Source organism: Puma concolor, chromosome E2, assembly GCF_028749965.1.
Source record: "Puma concolor isolate L17-30 chromosome E2, mPumCon1.1.hap2, whole genome shotgun sequence".
NCBI classification, from domain to species: Eukaryota; Metazoa; Chordata; class Mammalia; order Carnivora; family Felidae; genus Puma; species Puma concolor.
This window is the reverse complement of record NC_141681.1, coordinates 45996317-46022317: the sequence shown is the minus strand read 5'-3', so window position 1 is coordinate 46022317 and position 26001 is coordinate 45996317. Positions and strand designations below refer to the sequence as shown.

At 39.8% G+C, this 26001-nt stretch overlaps 1 protein-coding gene across 3 annotated transcripts in view; it reads left to right on the top strand.

Moving 5' to 3' along the window:
* The window catches only part of ZNF793 (zinc finger protein 793), a 28251-nt gene extending 3600 nt beyond the window's left edge, over positions 1–24651 (top strand). The window contains exons 3-6 of one of the 3 annotated variants that reach the window (XM_086691087.1): positions 13038–13080; positions 18314–18443; positions 18972–19067; positions 20803–24651. In XM_086691087.1, coding sequence (XP_086547213.1) covers positions 13038–13080; positions 18314–18443; positions 18972–19067; positions 20803–21755 — 1222 coding nt within the window. In that variant the 3' untranslated portion in view covers positions 21756–24651. Of the gene's footprint in view, positions 1–8123; positions 8234–13037; positions 13081–18313; positions 18444–18971; positions 19068–20802 lie in introns of all 3 variants that reach the window. The other 2 variants (XM_086691088.1, XM_086691089.1) reach the window with 2 other exon arrangements.
* The last annotated feature ends 1350 nt before the right edge of the window (positions 24652–26001 follow it).

Sequence of the window (26001 nt, the reverse complement as noted above, 5' to 3'; positions counted from 1 at the left end):
CAGACATTTTTCCAGATAATTAAATAGGCTTTTTTAAAACTTGAGGTATAACATACATACAGTGAAGTATGCTTATCCTAAGGGTATAGCTCAGTGAATTTCTACATTGAGGAAAATCATGTAAATTCAACCAAGATCAATATAGACATCATCTCTCGCACCCTGAAGCCTTTTGTATCAATCAGTACCCATTGCCACTGCTGGGTCTAATATCATGGATTAATTTTGCCTATTTTTGAACTTGACTTAAATAGAATCATAGAAATAATCTGAAGGCAAAACATTCATACCATGGGAAGTTTTGTCCAAAACTCTGAAACCAAGGGACGCCTGGGTGGTTCAGTCCTACTTCGGCTCAGGTCATGATCTCGCAGTTTGTGCGTTCAAGCCCCGCGTTGGGCTGTGTGCTGATAGCTCAGAGCCTGGAGCCTGCTTTGGATTCTGTGTCTCCATCTCCCTCAGCCCTTCCCCCGCTCAAGCTCTGTCTCTCTCTCTCTCTCAAAATAAATAAAATAGTAAAAAAATTTTTTTTAATCTTTTATTTATTTTTAAGACAGAGAGACAGAGCATGAGGGGATGGGGCAGAGAGAGAGGGAGACACAGAATGTGAAGCAGGCTCCAGGCTCTGAGCTGTCAGCACAGACCCTGACGCGGGGCTCGAACTCACGAACTGTGAGATCATGACCTGGGCCAAAGTTGGATGCTCAACCAACTGAGCCACCCGGGCGCCCCTAAAATATTGTTTTAAAAATTAAAAAAAACAAAAACAAAACTCTTTGGTTTCTCATCTATAGCCCTGGCTTGGCCATTTGAGATTGCCTGTTTTCTGTTAAGTCTCTCCGGAAGCCAAAAATATGCACAGTGAAATGGACCCTACGGGTTTGGAGTAGATGTGAAATAAAGGTCCCATTAATGAAGTTAACAAGTTGAGGATGGCTCTTTGTAGATATTCGGAGGGGTCCAGAGCCCCCTGGTCAAAATCTCTTATTAGCCTTTGGAGACTGACCTTTGCTTGCAGAGACCTGAATAAGGTAGCTTGAAAGAGTCTCTTCAGGGTCTACCTGCCCTGAGGCTCAGCAAATATAGGATACTCTGCAAAGAGTCTTTTTCAGGGAACCTAGAAGATCTGATGGATTCATTCTGGGCAGAGGAGAAGCCTCTGTCCCTCCCATCCAACCTGACTTAACCTGGGAAAGCAGCTAACCTCCTTCTTTGACTCACAGGTCTCCCCATCTTGCTTACCTTTCCACAAACATAAGGGATTTTTGTTTTGTTTTTAAATAATTTTAGAGTTAAGAAAGTTGCAAGAATAGTACAGAAGTCTTATTACACCCTTCACCCAGATTCTGCAGTAGTTAATATTTTCCTATATGTGTAAATAATTTCATTTTCTTGCTATATATGTATATATATGTAGATTTTAATTTTTTTTTTCTGAACCATTTGGTAGTTGCATACATGATGGTCCTTACCCCTATGTGTATTTCCTTATATGACCATAATATAATTATTGAAAACAGTGAAGTTAACATTGAAATAGTATTATTATTATTGTTATTATTATTATTATTATGGTGTTAGTATTATAATCTACAGACCTTATTTAGATTTTTTTAAGTTGTCCCAATAATGTCCTTTATAGCAATTCTTTTTTCTGGTTCAGGATTCAAATTCACGATTACATGTTGCATTTAGTTGTCATGTCTCTTTAGACTATGTTAAAATTGGAATATTTTCTCAGTTGCTTTTTGCTTCTTTTGACCTTGACATTTTGAGGAGTACAGGCCAATTATTTTTATAAGGTGTTCTTCAATTTAAGTTTTTCTGATTCTTCTTCATGATTAAAATCATGTAGGGGCATCTGGGTGGCTCAGTTGGTTAAGTGTCCAACTCTTGACTTCAGCTCTGGTCATGATCTCATGGTTCATGGGTTTGAACACTGCACTGGGCTCTGCACTGACAGTGTGGAGCCTGCCTGGGATTCTGTCTCTCTCTCTCCCTCTCTTTGCCCCTCACCTGCTCTCTCACACACTCTCTCTCTCTCTCTCTCTCTCTCAAAATAAACTTTAAAAAAATCATGTGTATTTTTTAAAGATTTTCTTAATATTTATTTTTGAGAGAGAGAGAGAGAGAGACAGAGCATAAGTAGGGAAGGGGCAGAGAGAGGAGACACAGAATCCGAAGCAGGCTCCATCCAGGCTCTGAGCTGTCTGCACAGAGCCCAGCATGGGGCTGGAACTCACAAACCACAAGATCATGACTTGAAATGAAGTTGGCCACTTAACCAACTGAGCCACCCAGGCACCCCGAATCATGTATATTTCTGACAGGAATACGACAGAAATGATACTGTGTCCTCAATGTGCCATGTGTCATGAGAGGCATGATGTTGGTGTGTCGCATTGCTGGTAATGTTAACTTTGATCACTTGGTTAAGGTATGACCACCATGGTCCTCCACTTAGTATCTTAGGGGGAAGTATTTTGAGACCATGTTAAATAATCTCAAATTTTCATTCACTTAGTATTAGTATCCGTTAATGATTTTTTTTTTTTTTTTTGAAAGAGAGAAAGAGAGTAGGGGAGGGGCAGAGGGAGAAGGAGAGAGAATCTTAAGCAGTCTCCACAGCCAGCTCGGAGCCCAACACGGAGCCCAGTGCCACAACGGTGAGATCATGACCTGAGCAGAAATCAAGAGACCGACACTTAACTGACTGAGCCACCCAGGTGCCCCTCCATTAGTGATTTTTGCCTGAATCAACTACTATTATTATGGTTGTCATATGATAATTTTCTAATTGTACTGTTACTTCTACATATATTAGTTGAAGCTTTCCTTATTCCCCTATGTATTTATCAGTAAAAATATAAGAGTGTGGCCTAGTTACATATAATAAAATATGAACTGTACATCAGAAACTTGCAAAGCTAGTTGAAATGTTGAGTTATACCATGAGCCAGAGCTCCGATCTTCTTAATTGCAAAGAAAACATCTTGGGAGATTGACTTCTTATAGAGAAAGAGTTGTCAGCACATGTGACAAAATGACCCACACAGACAGGAAACTGCTAGGGTCCTACTCTGGGCCAGGTAGATTTCCATCATGCTCCCACAATGAGGGATTGGGAGCTGGAGAAGGAAAAGAAACGTCCTGTCAGAAATATGATAGAATTGTCAAAACCTGATGAAATGATCCATATATATTATAAAATCTAAGTCATGGTTTCATTTATTCTGTGACAGTAAATCTTACTGTATTTTTGAAAAATCAAGATTGAAAAGGTCAGATAAGATAATGGGGGATAGTGTCTTCAATTGATTTATACCAAACTGTGGATAGTTTTCTTTTCTTTTTTTTTTAATTTTTTTTTTTTTTTTTTTTTTTTGAGAGAGAGAAAGAGCACAACTGGGGGAGGAGCAGAGAGAGAGAGAGAGAGAGAGAGAGAGAGGGAGGTACAGAATCAGAAGCAGGCACCAGGCTCCGAGGTGTCAGTATAGAGCCTGATGGAGGGCTTGAACCCATGAACTGTAAGATCATGATCTGAGCTGAAGTCGGACGCTTAACCGACTGAGCCACCCAGGTGCCCCTTTATTTTCTGTCTTAATTAAACATTTAATTGAGAGAGTTAGAAGGTATATATGAGAAGTAGAAGGAATCAATAACTGTAAAAGGGGAAATTAATGAGTTAAAGAAAAAAGGGGAAACTAATAAATCTAATTTTTAAAAAATTGATAATATAGATAAACCATTAGCAAACCTTATCAAGTCAGGAGGAATGAACAGGTAAAGAAATAGGAATGCAAAAAATAGAATAATCATATTATTAAAAAGTATTTTTGTAAAACTTAACTAATATATTTCAAAGCTAGGATGCAGAACATTATTTTCTAGGACTATATGGCTGTATAAAACTTCAATACAAAGAGAAAGAAAACTAAAAGATCAATAGCTAAAGTTTCAAATATTCAGAAAGATTCCTGCACACTACTTCCTGCCATCCCCTATTTCTTTTTTTAGTGTTTATTTATTTTTGAGAGAGAGAGAGAGAGTGAGCAGAGGAGGGGCAGAGAGAGAGGGAGACAGAATCCCAAGTAGGCTCCAAGCTGTAAGCACAGAGCCCGATGCAGAGCTCAAACCCATGAACCATGAGATCATGACCTGAACTGAAACCAACAGTCGGACGATTGACTGAGCCACCCAGGGGCCCCATCATCCCCTATTTCTCAAAAAATAAACAAAAAACAAGTCAACTATCAGACTTGGGTGGTCCAGTTGGAGATTTCTTATAGAGCCTTGAAGTCACTTCAAGTAGCATATAATTTTTCAAATAAACTCTCCAAGAGAATTTATAAAGGAGGGAAGCATTACCACCTCTTTTTATAAAGACATCGTTGTTGCATTGATTACAAAAACTGGAAAAGGTGGCATTGCAAAAGAAAATCATAGACCAACTTTGTGACTATATATGCAAACTCCTAAAAAACAAAAATAGAATAAATTAACAATACATTCAAATAATAATGCATTCTGAGAACAAAGAAATTCATCCTAAAGATGCAAGGTAAATTCGATGTTTAAAGGATTTGTTAATGAATTTTACCATATTAGTAAGTCAAAGGAAAAATACCATACAGTCCTGATAGATGCTAAAAAATGATAGATGATGATACATAGATGATAGATAATAAAGAATTTGATAAAGTTCAACATTTGTTCTGGATTTCTTTAAATTTTTTTTCTTTTCATGTTTATTTTTGAGAGAGAGAGAAAGCGCCAGAGCACGAGTGGGGAGGGGCAGAGAGAGAGGGAGACACAGAATCCGATCTGAAGCAGGCTCCAGTCTCTGAGCTGTCAGCACAGAGTTTGATGCAGGGCTTGAACCCACAAACCATGAGATCGTGACCTGAGCTGAAGTCGGACACCCAACTGACTGAGCCATCCAGGTACCCCTGGATTTTTTTTTTAAATAGTAAAGTAAGACTGTTTTGATATGTTTTAAACACAATAAGACCTTCTTTATGTCAAATTGAAAGTCAGTATCCAATTTCCTGGCATTCAAGTGAGCAGCCTGTCCCTAATGTAATTTTACCTTTTAGAGTATAGTGAGTGCAGTAATCAAAGAGTGAGGGAAGAGGTATAACACATTTAGAAAAGAGAAAAAAAAAACTGTTAAGTATTTGTGGATGAAATAATTACATACCTCCCCCCCCCCCCCCCCAACACACATACAAAGCTCAAGACGATTCATTCCAAACTATTACAGATATTAAGAAAGTTCAGTGGGGCGCCTGGGTGGCTCAGTCGGTTGAGCATCCGACTTCAGCTCAGGTCATGATCTCGCAGTCCGTGAGTTCGAGCCCCGTGTCGGGCTCTATGCTGGCAGCTTAGAGCCTGGAGCCTGCTTCGGATTCTGTGTCTCCCTCTCTCTCTGTCCCTCCCCCACTCATGCTTGCTCTCTCCCTCTCTCTCTCTGTCTGCAAAAATAAACTTAAAAAAAAATATTAAAAAGAAAGTTCAGTAAGGTGGCTGTTTTAAAATGAGTATAGGAAAATAAATTGATGGCTTTTCAATTTCAGTTAGTAATTATGAGGATGAAAACATGCCATTTAGAATAGGAACCTGAAACAATTGGCTACCTAGCAATAAATATAAAAAGAGAATTGGAGTACCTACATGAAGCAAAGTATAAAAATGTTTTGAAATGTCAGGGAAGTCTTGATTAAATGGAGAAATCTTGACCTTGGATTGAAAGGCTCAACGGGGCGCCTGGCTGGCTCAGTCGGTTAAGCGTCCGACTTCAGCTCAGGTCACGATCTCACGGTCCGTGAGTTCGAGCACCGCGTCGGGCTCTGGGCTGATGGCTCAGAGCCTGGAGCCTGCTTCTGATTCTGTGTCTCCCTCTCTCTCTGCCCCTCCCCCGTTCATGCTCTGTCTCTGTCTCAAAAATAAATAAACGTTAAAAAAAAAAAGGCTCATATTTTTCAAAATTGTGTACATTTTCTTATATGAATGGGCAAATTTAAATTGTACGACATCAACCAAAATCCAAGGAGAGATTTTTTTTTTTTTAGTGTAGTAGAATAATTCCACATTATATACTGAACATGATACATTTGAGAATAGCCGGGATATTTTTTTTAAGTAGGCTCCATGCCCAGTGTAGGGTTTGAACTCACAACTTTGAGATCAAGAGTCTCAAGCTCTCCTGACTAAGCCAGTCAGGCACCCTTAGCCAGGATATTTCTTTTTTTTTGTTTGTGTTTTTTTTTTTTTTCCATTTTATTTATTTTGAGAGGGAGAGAGAGAGAGAGCCCGAGCTGGGGGGAGGGGCAGAGGGAGAGAGAGGAAGAATCCCAGGCAGGCTCCATGCTGAGAGTGGAGCCTGATGCAGCACTGGATCACAGGACCCTGGGATCATGACCTGAGTCAAAGTCAAGAGTCTGACACTCAACTGAGCCACCCAGGTGCCCCAAGGATATTTCTGAAAAATAAGTAATGTGAGGCAGCCTGCCAAAGTTTTAAAACATATTATAGAACTTGAAGAGTATAAAGCTGTGACCTGAGAAGAGCTAGTTGAGGGAAAAGATACTGAGTTCACTTTTGTAGATGGGAAGGAGAGATCTCTGATCTATCTGATTTAAAATTGATGCCTGAGAGCATCCAAATGATGGTAAATATATAGTAAAACATGCCTTTTGAGTTGAAATGTTAGGGACTGGTGATAACAGATGTGTGAGATTCATGTAGGTAAGGAAGAGATGGTAGCCCTAAAGATGACTACTGTGCTTCTGTTGGGGGACTCTAGGGGGAGCCACCTGCCCCCCTTCATTGATGATGCAGTGGGGAGACTGACTGCATGTTGGTACCACTTACCAAGATTGACTCTTTATCAAGAAAGACAGTGATTGACTTTGCCTTCCCCCAGTGTTGCTCAGTTTGGGGGAGAACTTGAGGCTGAGGGAGGAGGGGAACCTTGTTTTTCACATTTCCTTCCTTGGAGCATGTGGCACTGTGGCTTTGCTGTACTAGGGGTATGCAGACAGTCCCTTTAGTAGAAAAATGATCTGCCTTTTTTTAAAAAAACATTTATTTATTTTTGAGAGACAGAGAGAGAGCACAAGTCGGGAGAGGCAGAGAGAAGAAACAGAATTCAAAGCAGGCTCCAGGCTCTGAGCTGTCAGCACAGAGCCCGATGCAGGGCTTGAACCCGTGAACCACAAGATCATGACTTGAGCCAAAGTCAGACACTTAACTGACTGAGCCACCCAGGCGCCCCGAAAAATAATCTGCTTTTTAGTGAAAAACAAAATTTCTAAATAATTTTACCTTATTGTTGAAAGAAGTTAGAAAACAACGTCTCTTTAATTTCACCATGTGCACCCAATTACTGTTTCCTGCCCTTCTTATTTTAGTCTGTGTGATACTATGATTTGTAAGAAGAAATATATTTTTGGTCTTTCAGTGCATTTCTGGCACAGATCTTCTGAAACCCTTGGAATTTCCTAAGTGATAAGGATAAAAGTGTTAGTCATAATTCAGCCCCTTTCAACCATACCTGAATTTTGTATTAAATGAGGTAACTTATGGAAAGCCTCTACAGATGGGCTTTTAAAAATTATTTTTATTGGGGCACATGGGTGGATCAGTTGGCTAAGTGTCCAACGTCTCGCAGTTCACGAGTTCAAGCCCTGCGTCGGGCTCTGTGCTGACAGCTCAGAGCCTGGAGCCTGCTTCAGATTCTGTGTCTTTCTCTCTCTCTCTGCCCCTCCTCCACTCACGTTCTGTCTCTCCCTTTCAAAAATAAATAAACATTAAAATAAAAATTATTTTTATCATTTATCATTCCTGTTTTCACAGATAAATAAACTGAGCCCCAGGCAGGTAAATTATTTGGCCTAGATTCCCCCCAGTCAGTTAGAGGAATTGCTTGGTTCAGTCTTCTATGTGATGATTCCAAGGCTCACAGTCTTTCCAGAAGTTCCCCCTACCCCGCACCCACAGCAGAGCCATCACTCAGCTATGTCTCCTGCATAGTCCTCCGCAGACTTCTTCCTCTTGAGCCTCAGAGAGTATTGAGGAGGGACTGGTGGATGACTCTTACCTTGAGGTCTGTTTATCTTCAGGTTACCTGAGTCCCCTGTACACCTGTGGGTCCCACCACTTCGCTGACAGCAGGGCTCCACAGGACCTTGGTCAAGTCTACAGAAGGCCCTGCCTGGGGCTACAGCTGAGGGTGAGTTACTGTTGAGAGATGGAGCTGTGAGGGACTAGCAGGCCAGGTAGAAGATCTTCTGGATCCAGAGAGGGGATCTTGAGAAAAGAATCTCTTCTGAAGGAGGAACGTAGGGTCCGAGACCTCTTGCCAGAGCAAAGACTCCTAAGTAGCAGGAAATAGCATCATCCCTTAGCCAGAAGCTGAGCAAGACTCAACTTGGCATCATTCCTTCCAGAGACCCTCCATGGCTCAGGGTAGGGAAAGGGTTGGTTCCAAGATTCAGAGAGACCGAAGTGAAGGGGAAAGCAGGGAAGGTCAAGTGTGATAGGCGTGTTCTCTTAAGGGAAGGAGACCTCGGTCCAACATAGTGCATTCTGCCATCTTGTAGTATGGGATGTGGTCAACCCATTCCCTTACTCTTACTAGCACTTTCTGGACTCTAGGTTGCTCCCTTATCATTTTTGCCACCTTACCTGGCCTCTGGGAATATGGGGAATTCACTCCATCCTGACAAGGGGCAGAAAAGTTCCTGGATTCTCAGAGTTCTGGTGGCAGCAGACCTACTATAGCTATAGATTTTTTTTTAATTAAACTCTATTTGGAAGATTTGCAGGAATATTACTGTCAGCTTTTATGTGTTCTTCATATAAGTTCACCTAGATAAATGTTTACAATCACATCCTCTCTTTCTCTAAATATAATGTTATAAATTTATTTTTATACTTTTTTTCTCAAGTTTTTCAGAGTAAGTTACAAACATGGTGCTCCTTTACCCCAAAATACTTCAGTGTACATTTCCTAAGAATGAGAACATTTTCCTTATATAACTAGCAGTTTTCAAAATCAGGCAGTTAACACTCATTTGATACCATTATCCAATCCACAGTCCATATTCAGATGTGAACCAATAGTGCCATTTCATGGCAACATTTCTTTTTTCATTCTAGAATCCAGTTTGGGATCACCTGCTACCTTTAGTTGACACATCCCTTTAGTCTGCTTTAATTGGGATCAGTTCCTCAGTCTTTGTCTTTCATAAAGTTTCAATATTTTTGAAGAGCATTGGTCAGCTATTTTGTATTAATGTCACTCAGTATGATTTTGTCTGTTTCTTTGTGATTAGATTCAAGTATTCATTTTGGGCAGAATATCACGGAAGGGATGTTGTGCCCGTCACAGTGTATCATATCAGGGGGCACATGATGATATGTCTCATCACTTGTTAATATCACAAGGTTAAGGCTAAGGTGATATCTGCCAGGTTTCTCCAAGGCAAAGTTGCTATTTTTTTTAAGTTCACTTTATTCTTTTTTTGAGAGAGAGAGAGCGAGCACAAGCCAGGGAGAGGCAGAGAGAGAGAGTGCGGGGAAGAGAGAGAATCCAAGCAGGCTCCGTGCTAAAAGCATGGAACACCAAACTCACAAACCGTGAGATCATGACCTGAGCCAAAATCAAGAGTCAGATACTTAACCGACTGAGCTACCCAGGCGCCTCCTCATTTTATAATTAATAAATATCTTGGGGAGGATATTTAGATACTATAGAAATACCCTATTTTTTCACCCAGCTTTTGCCAATGGTTTTTGCATCCATTGATGCTGCCATCTTATTTAAAAGTGAAGGTGGGGCGCCTGGGTGGCGCAGTCGGTTAAGCGTCCGACTTCAGCCAGGTCACGATCTCGCGGTCCGTGAGTTCAAGCCCCGCGTCAGGCTCTGGGCTGATGGCTCGGAACCTGGAGCCTGTTTCCGATTCTGTGTCTCCCTCTCTCTCTGCCCCTCCCCCGTTCATGCTCTGTCTCTCTCTGTCCCAAAAATAAATAAAAAAAAAAACGTTGAAAAAAAAAAAAATTTAAAAGTGAAGGAAGTGACTTTCCCAGGCCACAGAACACAGGCCTCCAGATACCCATTCGCTGACATGTTTGCCTCACCACCACTCAGCTGGAACCTTGCAGCCTTGGAGACCAGGCCAAAGCTGAGTAGCTCAGTCCAGGAGGGTGAGGGAGGGAGTAAACTCTTTTAGAGGATTGAGTAGTTCTCCAAAGCTGGATTAACTGCCCCAGCTTGCTGGGCCTTAGGCCTTTCCTGCCAGCTCTGTCCCTAGTGGACGGTTCAGTTCTCTCAGAGAACCTTCTCTTCCTTTCACAGCCCTCCTGTGGCTTCCCTCATGATGAAAAAAAGCAGTGGAATAATGATCTGTAAATAATGAAGTATGTACCTGTGTGTGTGTTTCAGTTACAGATTAGAATAAGAAACATCCTGCCACCCAAATCGAAACACTAACATTTTATTGTATTTCATACCAAAAGTTTTTCTACACATATATTTTTTAAATAATGGGATTTTTTTTTTTAACTTGAGATGTGCATAGAGAACAGCGTGTAGCTTAATGAATCGTTCCACATGTGCACACTCATGTACCTACCACCCAGATCATAATAGGGAACATTTCCAGCACCCCAAAGGTTTCCCCCACCCCTCCCAAGCAGTGCCTAGTCAAAGCGGTGACATAGGTTAGGGTTGCCTGTTTCTGACCTTCATATAAATGAAATTCAAACAGTAGATCTTCCTTTTTTTTTAACTATTTTTTTGACTTACTGGTATAACTTGATTATTTTTTAAGCAAAGAAGTATCTATATTTTATTTGGCATTCAAGGAAATCACTTTTTTTATTCTAGAGACAGGAATCTAAGTAGTTAATCTTAGCATCATTAAGACAAATTCATTATTCTATCTTGTGAACAGGATGTTCCTGGAAATGTTCCATATCCTGATAATGTGGTGGTTATGTGGGTGAATACATTTGTCAAAACTCATTGAACTATACAATTAAACTGGATTCATTTATTTTATGTAAATTATACCTCAGGACAGAAAAAAATATTTCAAAAAGCATAATAAGCTCACTGCTCAGTCCTTCTATTACTGATAGGACAGCTAAATGCCTCTTTCACACTAACTGTGCTATATGACTTATGTTGTCTGACCTGTACAATATTTCAAAGCATTTTGATACAATTAAGAGAGAGTGGATATTTATTGTCTGCTAAAAGTAAATCATTAACTCATTTAGCATTATATGTTAAGAAGTTTTCCATGTGTACCCTCATGTACCCACTGCCTAGATTATGACAGAGAATATTTCCAGCACTTTAAAATTATTTTCCTTTTTCAAAAGATGATTGATTTGTCAGATTAGTGAGAAAAGACTTCTGTAAAACAAAGACAGGAGAACGTATTCTTTTTGAAAGAATTTTTTCCCCTTGAAACTAGCACTCCTTCTCTCATGGTTAGAGCCTGTGAGGCTGGCTCCTCTGTCCCTTTGCCAGGACCCATCACTGAAGAAGTGTCTTTGCTTTCTGGCACTTAATATTACAGAGATGCATTTTGTGTTCTTTGCTCCAGATGTGGACTCAGCCATTTCCCTAAGAGGTTTAGTTCCTTTTTGGTGAAATTAGTGGAAGAGATCAGAATCTGGGTACTAGCAGGTTTTTCTAGTTGGGATGACACCACCTCAAGTTACTTCAGTGAGAACAGCCACAAAAGATATAATTTTTAAAATCAGGAGTTATCCCATTGATGATTTTAACATTAAACATTCAAGTACATCGTAAAATATTTATACTCTTAAACTATGATTTACCCTTTTTCTTTTATAATTTAAGCCACGTAGTTATCTCTTTAATTAAACACCTTAATTGAAAATAACAATTGTTGGGGCGCCTGGGTGCCTTAGTTGGTTAAGCATCTGACTCTTGATCTTGGTTCAGGTCCTGATCTCACAGTTTGTGAGTTTGAGCCCCGCGTTGGGCTCTGCACTGACATCACGGAGCCTGCTTGGGATTCTGTCTCTCCTTCTCTCTGCCTCTTCCCCGCTTGCACTCTTTCTCTGTCTCTCAAAAGAAATAAATAAAATTTTTTAAAAAGTAACAGTTGTTTGGGGCGCCTGGGTGGCTCAGTCGGTTGAGCGTCCGACTTCGGCTCAGGTCATCATCTCACGGTCCGTGAGGGCGAGCCCCGTGGCAGGCTCTGTGCTGACAGCTCAGAGCCTGGAGCCTGCTTCGGATTCTGTGTCTCCCTCTTTCTCTGACCCTCCCCCGTTCACGCTCTGTCTCTCTGTCTCAAAAATAAATAAACATTAAAAAAAAAAGTAAAAAGAAAAAGTAACAGTTGTTTGTTCTCATTCGCTGAAAATTATTTTTTAACGACAACACTTAATAATATTCCGGATGAATAACAAGGTTTAGCTTTTAGTAATCATTTGTGCCATAGTTTAAGTAACTATTAGTTTTACTAATGTTATGCAGTTATTTTATTTTGCTTTAAGTTCTTTGTAATAAGTTACAAAAGCCTCTTTTCAGTTTATACTTTAAAAAAATAATAACATTATTATAGAAAAAGCATCCTAAATATAGGATTTCATAAAAACTAGTAGGTGAACTAAGTGCAAACTTTAAAAGTAAATAAGAGGTAAAACCGAAGCATTTTGCCTTTAAGAGAAAACGTATTGTCCTTGTGCAAATGTGATCTTATTCAGAGCATGAACGTGGCTCCATGGAGCCAGTTATTTAAGTTTTAAGGATTTTGTTTTTAAATAAATTTTCACTTCTTACTTGGTAGCAGCTTTTACTTCCTGGGGGGTCTGTTTTATGCATTCACATTCTGAATTGAATGGCCCTATATTTTTTCTTCTACCACAGTGATTTAAAGCATAGGTTTTTATACAAGATTTACATAGGGACTTTGCATGTTCCAGGATGGGCCTGGTTCCTCACAGCTCTGTTCTCTTTCTCCTCCTTCTCCCCCCAATCTCTGTCTTCACAGGATTCAAATCTTTTTCCAAGAACAGAAAATGATTGAGTACCAGGTAAGTGTGACATTTAAGTAACCTAGTTTCCCTTGGGAAACTGTTCTAGAAAAAATATGTGCATTTCAAGCATATATACTTTGTCACAGATTGGGTTCTTAGAAAACAGACTTGGAGATGGAGGTTTGCACACAAGAAGTTTAGTAGGGAGACTCTTGGAACATCTATAAAGAGTGAAGGAAGCAGGATTAGGCAGAGGGAGTTAAACGGCACCAGCTGATCTTACATGATGCTTTGAAATTAGGATGGCCCTCCAACTCCAACTTTGTCCTGAATGGAGCCAAGGAGGCCTTTATATTCGGAAATCAACCAGTCATTGGTTTTCTGCCCCGTGGTGGGGGACTTAAGGTTGGGTGGGGTACCTCCCTTTGACCAAGTGCGGTTTGCAAAAGGTCTGAAGCCTGCAGTAGCCAGTCTTCTAGCAGCTGGGAGAAATACCGTGGTCCTTCAGGGGGATTCGGGTGGAAAACCACAGTTTTTCTCTCTACATGTAGATACAATGGCAAGATACTTACACATACTGTCTACCCCCTTTTTTTCCAGTTAAAATATGCTAGAGGTTGTACATATTAGTATTTGGGACCACAATCTGTGTTGAGGTTGCAGGAAGTGTTTTTAAGTTTTTTTTTTAAATTTTTTAAAAATATTTATTTATTTTTGAGAGACAAAGTGAGACTGGGGGAGGGACAGAGAGAGAGGGAGACACAGGATTGGAAACAGGCTCCAGGCTCTGAGCTGTCAGCACAGAGCCTGACGCGGGGCTCGAACCCACAGACTGTGAGATCATGACCTGAGCTGAAGTCGGACGCTCAACCGACTGAGCCACCCCTCTTTTTAAGTTTTTAAAATGTGTTTTTTGAGAGAGTGAGCACATGCTCATGCACGAGTGGGGGAGGGGCAGAGAGAGAACCCCAAGGAGGCTCTGCATCGTCAGCACAAACCTGGACCTGGGGCTTGAACCCATGAACTATTAGATAATGACCTGAGCCAAAATCAAGAATCAGAAGCTCAACCAACTGAGCCATCCAGGTGCCCCAGGGTTGCAGGAAGTTTTAACTCCTCTGTGCTTTGTGGCCCACATATGTAATGGAATAAAATGCTAAATTTCAGTTAGAGTAATTGAAAATACAAATATTATTTCTTTTCAGAGGGGACAGGCAGGAAGCTTCCTCTACGTTTATGGAAGTCCTGATTTTGATCCAGGGTATCTGTAGCTTTGATCTAGACTGGGAAACAGATGAGCTCTCCAGTATTTAAATTACTGTCATTCCCTTAACTGTTTTTATGAGTTTGGCAGCAAACAGTTAAACATCTTATTCCCTAGCAAGTCTCAGTGTGAAGTGTTCCCAGCTCCCCCTACCTTCCTCACCATCTCTGGACTGTGAAGGGCCCTGTGTCCTGACAAGAACCCCTCAGCCCTGGAGTTCCTGCATTTCAACCTCTTTGGAGGCCTCCCTCCAGCAAGGATATCTCTTTCTGAAGACTCATCCTCTCCCCTTTCCCAGATCTTTTCCCTTGTCCCTACAACCACCATCAGTGCCTCCAACCCTAGAACCCATCACCACTTCCAAACCAAAAAATCCTTGCCTTTCTCCCCTGGCCTCCTTCACCTCCTGTGGTGATTTCCTTCTCTTGGTGTTTCCATGTCCTGCTTCTTATTCTTTCTTTTTTTTTTAATTTATTTTTATTTTTTAAAGAGAGTGTGTGTGTGAGTGGGGGAGAGGGGCAGGGAGAGAGAAAATCCTAAGCAGGCTCCACACTGAGCATGGAGCCCGACTCCGACGACCCTGGGATCATGACCTGAGCCAAAATCAAGAGTCAACTGACTGAGCCACCCAGGCATCCCATGTTTCTTATTCTTTCTTGAGTCCAACATCCTTTCTTCCCACCTTACTAAAACTTTTCTGGCCAAGATCCCAGGTGACTTCACTGAGGTTGAAATCAGAAGATGCTTTTTTATTGTTCTGCTAAATTAGATCGCACCTTTTGCCCCCTTCTGTGTGGAAGGCAGCACCATATACTGGATAAGAGCACAGACTTTGGAACCAGACTGCTGAATTTTAATCCCAGTTCTTACTATCTGTATGACCTTGCACAAGTCTCTGAACCTTTTTGTGCCCCAGTTTTCCACCTCGGGAAATGGTACCATCACACGGGGCAAACCAGGACCCTGAGATTTACCCTTGACTTCTCCCCACCTTCTCCCTCTCACACTCAATCACTAAGCCATGCTAATTTTACAACCTTAATGTTACGTCCTATGTTTGGTGAAAATGACATGGCCTTTTGGGTGCCAGATTACATCTATTTTGTTCTGTTCTGTTCCATCCCATCCCATCTCATTCCCATTCCAATTAGCTCTGTTTGGGAAATATCAACCCAGAGTTGTCAACTGACCCAGGCTCCGTGCTCTGTGATAAAAGCCTGATTGCTACTCTCCCTCTACCATGGTATGTCATTCTGGCATCAGAGAGGATATCTGGTTGTTACCCACTATGTACATGGCCTTGGTATGGGTCTTAGGGTCTCATGTACCAGCATCCATGGCTTCACCCTGGTTTTGGTCCTGCCTTCCAGCCCATCTGCTTGGGCCACTGCTCAGGTGCCACTGTAGGATCCCACATTTTTCAAAGAGATGTACAGCCACCTCCTGAGGTTGAGCTGATGCCTGTGACCCAAAGCCCCCACCAGAAATCACATTGTTAGACCATCCCATGTGGCCCAAAGCCCCCAGGTAAACAAAGGCAGTCTTATCACACAGAACATTCCAGGGGCTTAGAGATTAACTCCCAGGAGCTGAGTGCAAAGATCAAACCTCTCTTTGGGCCAGGTTCATTCTTTACCGTCAGTTGAAGATGTATCATAGTTAGTTTCCTCTACTCACGGGAATAGAGGATTACTTTTCCTTACACCAAACAGTTCTCTGATTCTATGTGGATGCCAACTAGGTGTCCTACAATTTAATTCAACTCAGAGTTAGCACAGACCCTACAAGTTAGGGTCTCAGTCTCACAAGACTGCCCCCCCCCCATGCTAGTTGCATCCCAGGTTGTCACCTGAACTTCTGACCAACTAGCTGTAATTCAGGGGTTCCTGTGACCCCTTGCTTAGTTTTGATAATTTGCTATAGTGATTCACAGAACTCTGGGAAACACTTTATTTACTATTATAGGTTTATTATAAAGGTTACAAATGAAAAGCCAGATGAGAAGGTACAGAATGGTCCTTAGCATATGAGCTTCTGTCTGTGGAGTTTGGGGTGTGCATCCTCCCAGATGTGTTCACCAACCTGGAAGCCCTCCAGGGTTTTCATGGGATTTCCATTTTGTAGGCATCACTGATTAAATCATGAGTTGGGGATCAGCTCAATCTCCAGTACCGCCCACCCACACCCACCCCCATCTAGAGGGGGTGGAAAAGGGGACTGAAAGTTCCAACCCTCTAATCACATGGCTAGTTCCTGTGGCAACCAGCCCCCATCTGTGTCATTAGCATAAACTCGTGTATCCTTGACTGGGGCTTGTTATGAATAACAAAAGATACTCCTATTATCCCTATTACTCAGGAAGTTACAAGGGTTTAAGAAGCTCTGTTCTAGGAACCATGAAGGAAGACCAAATATATATTTCTTAATATATCTTAACATCACAGGTGCCCTCTGTAGGTTAATACCCATGGGTCCTTCTTTGGGTCCAGCTGAACTCTTTAGTGTCCCTTGGGGCTCTGGCCTAGGCACTTTGCTCATCCTGTCTCCCTGCAGAGAGATCCCACACTAACAATCTTAGCTACCATTTCTCTGCTGATGGCTCACAGAGCTTTTAGCTCCCTTCCTGATCTTGCTTCTGCTACAAGACTCCTGCGTCCATCCCACTGCCTGCTAAGTGTCTCCACCCATTTGTCCCCAGACATGACTAACAACACATCCTCTTTGCTTCTGCTGTTTTTCTCACTTCTGATTTACCACCACCATCACCCAGTTGGCTTTGAGACACCTGGGTGTTACCCTTACCCCTTTTCACTCACTCCCCACAACCAGTTAAGGTTCGGGTTCTGCTCGTCTTTACTCTTTCTTTTCTCTGTCTCGCTGTGTCTTACTGTGCTACTTGTGAACATCATCTTCCACCTGCATTATTACGGTCTTTCTTTTCACTTCTCTCCAGGTCCCCCATCACATTTCTCTTTCTATCCTTACACTTTCAAATTATGTGAGTTCTGTACTTCTTTAGGCAGGTTTTTTATCCAGCCTACCAATCTCTGCCTTTTGGAGTGTTCAATCTTATATTAATTTATATTATAATTTAATATCATTTAATATAATTATTGGTGTGGTTGGATTTGTATCTATCCTTTTAGTATTTAGTTTTCTGTTTGTCCTATCGCCTTTTGTTCCTTTATTTCTTTTCTCGTGTGTGTGTGTGTGTGTGTGTGTGTGTGTGTATTAAATATTTTTGAAATTCGTTTACTTCAGTATACCTGTTTGCACTATAATTTTAGTGGTTACTTTAGGAATTCAATATATACCCTTAACTTTTCAGTCTGCTTAGAGTTACTGGTATACCACTTGATGTGGAATGCAGGAAACTCACCACATGCCTTCTAGAATGTGCTTTCTATACACACCTATTCCTTGATATTTCCATTGATTTAAAGTCCATCATCTCATCACCCACAGGCCCCTGTATTCTCTTCCTGCTACTTGTAGCCCTTGTAGCCCTTAAAATCACTGTGCTGCTCCCATGCCAGTGTTCATGCTGCTCCCTCTGCAAGGATTGTAGTTTCTCCATCTTTCTGTAGAGGAGACTCAGCTCCACATATCCCGTAGCTCTGAAGCCTTACTAGCCTTTGAAACATTCACACTTTTCTATATGCTATAACCTAGATGTCTTGCCACCATAGCTTTTATACTTTCACCCTGATGGCTTTACGTATTGCTCTTTGCTGGGCTGTCAGCTCCTTGAGGTCAGGAACCATCCATGATTGTGTTTCCAGCAACCAGCACTGGGTTATACACAGCAGGTCTTCAGTCAGTATCTGTTGACTCAAAGTGTATGTGGCAGTAGGTTCCAGTGAGATTGTTATTTTTCCTACCATAGATGGCCTAAAGCCAGGAATGTAAAAGGTATTCTAGGTAGATAAATGATCATGATAAGCTCTGACCTAGGAACATAAAAATTCCATACCATCTACCCCGGCTACATTTTTCCCACATGACTCAGTGTCATTTCATCCTCAGCAGAGACCTGTGTCATTCAAAGACGTGGTAGTGGGCTTCACTCAAGAGGAGTGGTACAGGCTGAATCCTGCTCAGAGGGCACTGTACCGGGATGTGATGCTGGAGACCTATAGCAACCTTGTTTCAGTGGGTAAGAAGAACTCCTCCACACAATTTAGATTGTGGTTGATTGACCGCCTTTCATTTTTCAGTTGCTAAAAGTAACTGAGATACCTAGAGCCTCTGAAGTACCAAATACTTTTTATGTGCCAGACACTATTTCAGCCACTTTTAACATATTAACTTATTTAATCCTCATAAGAGCCCCATGAGGTAGGTACTATTTATACCACTATTTTACACATTTGGAAACAGAGGCAAATAGGTGAAGTCACTTGCCCAGTGTTATTCACCAAGTACATAATAGAGCCAGGCTAGGATTTGAACCCCAGTAGTCTGGCTGCACAGTCTGCATCCCTAACCCTTATACTGTGCTGCCTCAGTGAGTTTGGCTTGAGTTTCAGTGGTCCTGAGTTACTAATTCCTTTTGGGTTCTGGACAAGGTGTGTGTACAGTCTTCTCCCAAGTCCAATGTCTGTTGTGCAGCCTTTAATGCTGCCTGAGTGGCCCTGAAGACCAAGGAGCTCAGCCCAAGGCCTGGATCATTTCCCTGGAACAGGTTATGAAGGCACTAAACCATATGTGATCCTCAAGCTGGAGCAGGAAGAAGCACCATGGATTTGTGAGGCAGCATGCTCGGGCTGCCACTGTCAGGGTAAGTATGATAAATCCAGCAAGAGGTGCTATGGGAGGCTGGCACCTTTGGGATTTTGTTGAGTCCACCTTTCAAAAGCCTTAGAGCTTTGCAAGCCACTGGAGACATTTCTCTGAGAGCTTTAGCCTTCTTGATGTCCTTCAACCTCCATGCACCCCACCTCCCTTATCCAGGTGTTCCTTTTCCTCTTTAAATCTCACCTCTCCCTGTGCTCTTGCTCCATCCCCTATCTCCAGAATCCTTCATTTCTCTTAAGGTTACCTTCTCCATCATATTGAGGCTTTCTCACAAATAAGCTGCTGTCATTCCCCCGCTCCTGCTGGTCCCTTCCTATTCCCTTTTCCCACAGTTTCCAGGTAAAATGCCTCAGACCTGCCTGCCATACCCATACTCTCACTTCCCATCCTTTCCCTAATCCTTTAAGTTATCCCTTAGTCCTTTAGTTTCCTTAAGTCACAGAAGAGGAAGTATTGAATTTCAGGTAACCAAAGACAACTGGGTGGTAAAGGAGATGACTGAGCTTGGCCCATCTTAACCACTTCCTTATAACATTCAGAATAACTGCCCCTTTCCTAGCAGCTCTGTAAAATATTGCAACAATACCCATGGTACCCCAAGTGTTGGTAACCTACTCTTAAGGATGCCTCTGAACTACTTCTCCACAAGAGTCATGAACTTAGTAAGAAGAGTCAGTGTTGTCTGTTCCCACATCTCTTTATGCCACTCACTCTTGGTTTTGTAATCACATAACTGAATTAATATTACATTATGAAAATACCATTCAAGTTATTTTCGTGCTTCTCTCCAAAATGTCTCTGAAATTACCACCAGTCACCTTTCATCCACCTTGGTTGTAGTAGTAGCAGTAACAGCATTAGAATTACTGGCCAACACTCAGTGTGTGCTCGCTATATGCCAGATCTGTTCTCAGCCTTTTACATATATCATCTCGTTCAACCCTTACAAGACCTGTGAGGTATCCAACCTTTATTACTCCATTTACAAATGAAACGATCACAGGAAAGTTAGGAAACTTATCTAAGAACATATAGCATAGTAAGGGACCAAACAGAGATTTGAATTCATGTGGTCACATTTCAGAACCAATACTCATAACTGTCACAGCAACACACTGGTACCCTTTGGGGTGTATTTTGCTTCATTAAACTGTGCTCATCAGCCTTCCTGAAACATTGTAACCTGGCTATCAGCTGCCTTTCTTTTCCCTCTTTTAAGAGCCACACATTGAATAGCAAGGTGCTATATGACACTTAAACCCGTTTCCTCAGTAACAAGATTGACAGACTACAGCCTATAGTTTGGCCACCTGATTTTGTGAAGAAAGTTTATTGGAACACAGCCATGCTTTAACATTTACATACTATCTGTGTTCCCCAAATACAGTGGGAGAGTTGAATAATTTTGATTGAGACCATATGGCCCACAAAGCCTAAAATATTTACTCTCTGACCCTTTAAGAACATGTTTGCCAACCACTGGTCTATAATATTCCATCTTCTTCAAAATTATAACTTTGTATACTCTGTGACATGTTCCATTTCATTTGTGCCTGTTGTGAATCTTCTCATACAGCACCCTTCTCCGCATTTAGTTATGGTTCATGCTGTGTCTGTTTATATGCTGTGTGTTGTTTAAATGTTTAGGGTATTTTTCAAGTAATTTTATTCCAGATCATAATAATAGAATAAAGAAAGGTTTGCTGTATTTTCTCCAGAAAACATTTGTCAAGTTAATGTCCAGAGGAAAAGACAGCAAGACATGATTTTGAAACAAGGGGCATTCATCAGCAAAAAAACATTGCCCAAGGAAAGAAGCCATGAAGACAATAAGTTTGGGAAAATATCACCTCTGAGCATTAATCTTTTTCCTTCAGTTCAAGACCCCAATAACTGGGACCCCTATGGAAAAAGTGTGAACCATAATTTAGACTTGATTGGTTTTACGAGAAACTATTCAAAAAAAGATGAGTGCTGTGGATGTGGGAAATTGTTACAGCATACAAACCATGATAGAAAACCTAATGGAGAAAAACTCTGGGAATGCAGTCACTGTGAGAGAGCTTTTAGCCACAACCCAGCACTTATGTATAAACCAACAGTAACCAATTCTCTTGTGTACAAACGTAAGAGGGTTCCACCTACAGAGAAACCCCATGTCTGTAGTGAGTGTGGGAAAGCCTTCTGCTACAAGTCTGAATTCATTAGGCATCAGAGAAGTCACACTGGGGAGAAGCCATATGGATGCACTGACTGTGGGAAAGCCTTTTCACATAAGTCAACCCTTATTAAACACCAGCGAATTCACACTGGGGTAAGACCCTTTGAATGTTTTTTTTGTGGGAAAGCCTTCACTCAGAAGTCACACCGCAGAGAACATCAAAGAACACATACTGGAGAAAGACCCTTTGTGTGCAGTGAATGTGGGAAGTCATTTGGTGAGAAGTCATACCTCAATGTACATCGAAAAATACACACAGGAGAAAGACCATATCGTTGTAGAGAATGTGGAAAATCCTTCAGCCAAAAATCATGCCTCAATAAACATTGGAGAACTCACACAGGAGAAAAACCCTATGGATGCAGTGAATGTGGCAAAGCTTTCTATCAGAAGCCAAACCTCAGTAGACACCAGAAAATTCATGCCAGAAAGAATGCCTATAGGAATTAAAACATGATAATTGTGGGAAGCCTTAAGCAAGGTATCCTATTTCATTGTATGTGGAAGCATTCATTTTCAGGAGAAATCTCATTGATTTAATGAATTTGGACAAAATGTTTTTACCATAAGGGGAGTCATGTTCTAATTGTGATAGAAAACTTTATACAAAGATTGTAGAAAACACTTTATAAAACATAAACATGGTCACTCTGGCTTATGAAAGTTTAAAAATATGTTAATGGAATAACAATACAAAATATATGTGAAAAGAATTGGTATATTATGGCATATTCCACAGTGAGCCACATAATAAGCATTATTTATATTTTGGGAATGTAAATGTGGATTTAATGTGATTTGTGAATATCAAGCACATTTGTCACATAGTATGTAGAATGCCATTCACCAAACTTTTTCACTCTAAATATCACCATTGTCTTTTAATGTCTTAACGATATAAAAAATAAGAACATTTGTTAATGTTGAAAAGGCAAGGCTAAGGAATAGTTTCACAACCTAATATTGGATGAACAAAATACTATAAACTTGATAGCACAGCCATTATTTGACAAATAGTAGTGTGGCCCTGGCATATTGTGCACTACTTCTATTTTATTAGTCTTAGCTTAACATGCCTTTGCAGCAAATTAGGAAAGACAGTGTTTATATGAGTCTTATAATTCAGAAATGTTTCTTGCAGCGACCAAAGATAGAATTTTTCTGTTTTTTTTTTTTCTTTTTGCAAATTAATTCAACAATGTCCACTTTTCTTCCCTATCAATTTCCCTGTGAATATCCTGGGCATGAAAACCCAAATTGTTTCATCATTCCAATCTTGAAAAAAAAATCTACTTCCTTGAGCTGCCACATCTTCCAAATAAAACAAATGCCCACACTGTTCAAGATATGCCTCCTGTAAGAATGCCTGGTCCAGAATGAGAAAGGAAACAATCACATGAGCACCGGATGTTGTACGTAAGTGATGAATCACTAAATTCTACACCTGAAACTAATATTACACTGTATGTTAATTAACTGGAATTTAAATAAAAATCTGGGGGAAAAAAAATCACAGATAAAGATATGATTAAAAGAGTGATAAAAGATATTTCATACAAATCTAGATCAACCTGTTTTTAAAAGAGGAATTAAATGCTTTTCTTGCAAAATATAAGTTAGGAAAATTGCAAGAAGTAGAAACTTGATAGAACAATTACCATTGAAGAGTTTGGAAAAGTGATTAAAGATCTAGGATTGAAAAATGCTCCAGGGCCCAGATGATTTCATTGTTTCTTCTTGATACCAGTGTTATTTGAAGTATTTCAGCCCATAGATTATGTTCTCCAGTTTATTTTATGAAGTCAGAATAAGTTTTAACACCAAAACCAAATAAAGGTAATTGGAAAAAAGAAAACTCCAGGCCAGTCTTACTCATGAATTTAGAAACAAAAATTATAATTAAAATAATAACAAGTAGAATTCAGCAATATACCTAAAGAATGACATAATGACCAAGGAAGAATTATTCCAAGAATGCAGAGCCAATGCAGTAATAGGAAATAAATCAATAAAATTAACAGTTTAAAAGAGAAGATGCCATCCATCAATGCTGACAAGATATTTAATAGAATTTGCAAACATTTCCAATCTAATAAAATATAAATTAAATTGTAATACTTAGTAACCACTTAGGAGTTACTTTACCAAAATCCTATAGCATATTTTATACTAAAACCATTTTTTGAAAATTAAGAATTTAATAGTATTAGAGATAAGGGTGTTCACTGCTGTCTATTTTTACTAAACATTGTGTTGGAGTTTCCAATGAAGGCAGTAAAAAAATTAAATTAAATAATTGGTATAAACAATTTAAAAAGAGGGAAACTTTTTGATGATATTATATATCAATAAATGAAGAGACTAGTAATTGTTTTGGGTTGAAAGGTAATTTTCTAAAAAGACAGTATAGAAATTAAGTTTTCTCTGTAAACATCTAATAACTTACATGTACTTCTTTTGGAATTACACTAAATGTCAGTGATTTTTTCTTTTAACTTATGTGAAATGATCTTAAAATCCATATGGAAGAACAAATGTCTAACAATCTAGACAAGAAAAGTATGAAAAAGAATTTCATACCAGATGTCAGAATATAACATGAAGTCACTTTAATCAAATTAATGAAGTATTGGCAAAGGATAAATACATCAATGGATCAGAATAGAAAATCTTGAAATAGACCTAAGTGTATATGAGCTTTCTCATATATGGCAAAGGTGGAATTTCAGGCTATAGGGGAAAGGAATAGTTTATTTAAAAAGAATTCTGGTACAATTGGGTTTTACTCAGGAAGAAAGTGAAATTTGACTAATACCCCAAAGCATATGAAAAAAAATCCAGGTGAATTTAAGATTTAAATTGTTTAATAATAAAATTCTTGAAGGAAAGATGAAAGGAGACTACAGGTACAATCTAGGAGTTGGGAAGATTAACTTTACCAACAAAAGATACTTGAAGGCTATTGAAAAATATTTGACTACATAAAAGTATAATCTTTTGTATGGCAAAAGGTGCCATCAACAAAGTCAGTACACGATATTTTTGAGGGAAATATTTGCAAAGCCAATCAGAGAAGAGGTGCTTTTCAAATTGACAGGAAAAAGATAACTCAGTGGCAAAACATGGGAAAGTATTGTGAATAGACAGTTGTAAAAACAGCAAACCCAACTGGCTGGCTATCAAAAAATGTTTAGCTTCAGTGGTTGTTGGGGAATACAGATTAAACTCATAATGAGATGGGGTGTCATAATGAGTGGGGTTGAGCATCCAGCTTCGGCTCAGGTCATGATCTTGAGGTTCATGAGTTTGAGCCCTGCGTTGGGCTCTCTGTTGACAGCTCGGAACCTGGAGCTCTCTCTCTGCCCCTTCCCCACTAGCACTCTCTCTCTTTCAAAAATAAATAAACATTAAAAAAGATTTAAAGTCCTAATGAGATAACTGTGTGCAATCAAACTGACAAAAAATAGCAGGACTGCTTTTTTGCTGTCCCAACAAAGGTTCTTATACACCACTGGTGGAAACATAATCATTACAGCTCTTTCAAAAAATCAATGTGGTAACATCTATTATAATTTAAAGTACTTATGCCACTTTGAGGAATCTCTTAGAAGTAAAACCCCAATACATGAAGACAGATGAATATGGATATTTATTATAAAATTATTCCTAGTGGCAAGAAGACACTAGAATCCAAATAAATGCCCATCAATAGGGAAATTGGAAAAGGGAAGGAATTATATCCATTCCATAACATGTTTATATAGCCACTAAGGTGAACAAATTAAACCATGCTAGTGGACTTGAATTCCATAATGTTTTCTTGAGTGAAAAAAGCAAGGGAGTAAAAAAAGCATATTTTAAGTGTGTAAAATATGATCCTGTTTTTGTAAATCAGTGACAAAATGCCTCTAGGTGTTTATGAGTGATAAATATGTATCCATATATGTTTGTGTATGATTTTCTATGCATGGAGAAAAGTATTGAAGAGTATATATTGGGTTGGGGGGAGGTGGGGGATATAGGTTGGTTTGAGGGAGTCAGAGAGGGAAAATGAAAGCCAAAAAGAAAAAAAAATACATAAATGAACCAGGTATGATATCTCAAATGTGTGATTAAAGTTATTTGAGTGGGGAGCTAGAATTCTGCTAATTTGTTGATATGTTTGTGCTATATTGTTAAGTGAAAAGGACAAATTGCAGAATAATGTATACAAATCTATTTTTTTTATTAAAAACCCTGTATGTGTATATATGCATGTATGTTTATATGAACAAAGTATGGATGGATATACAGCAGGGTGTTAACATTGGTAGGGAAGGGAAAAATGGCAGTTGTTTAATTTATATGTCTTTGTATTGTTTTACTTGTTTTAACATATATATCTTTTGTAATTTGAAAAACAAAATAAAGGGGGAAAATGTTTCAAAGTGCATAAAGCATTGCAAGTGTTTCTGTTTTCTGACAAGATGGCACCTTGGTCTGGTTTACTGCCTTTCCTCCAGCACTGTCCTTCAGATATCACCAAAGTAAAAGTAAATGTCTAGATTGTTACTTGTGCTTCTGAAAAGCAAAAGGAAATATTTTGAGAAACTCCCAAGCAGAGAGAGGTTTTTTTGTTTTTATTTTGAAATAAATTTTGATTTATAAAAAAAAAGTTGCAAAACAGTTCTTATGTAGTCTTCATCCAGTGTCTCCT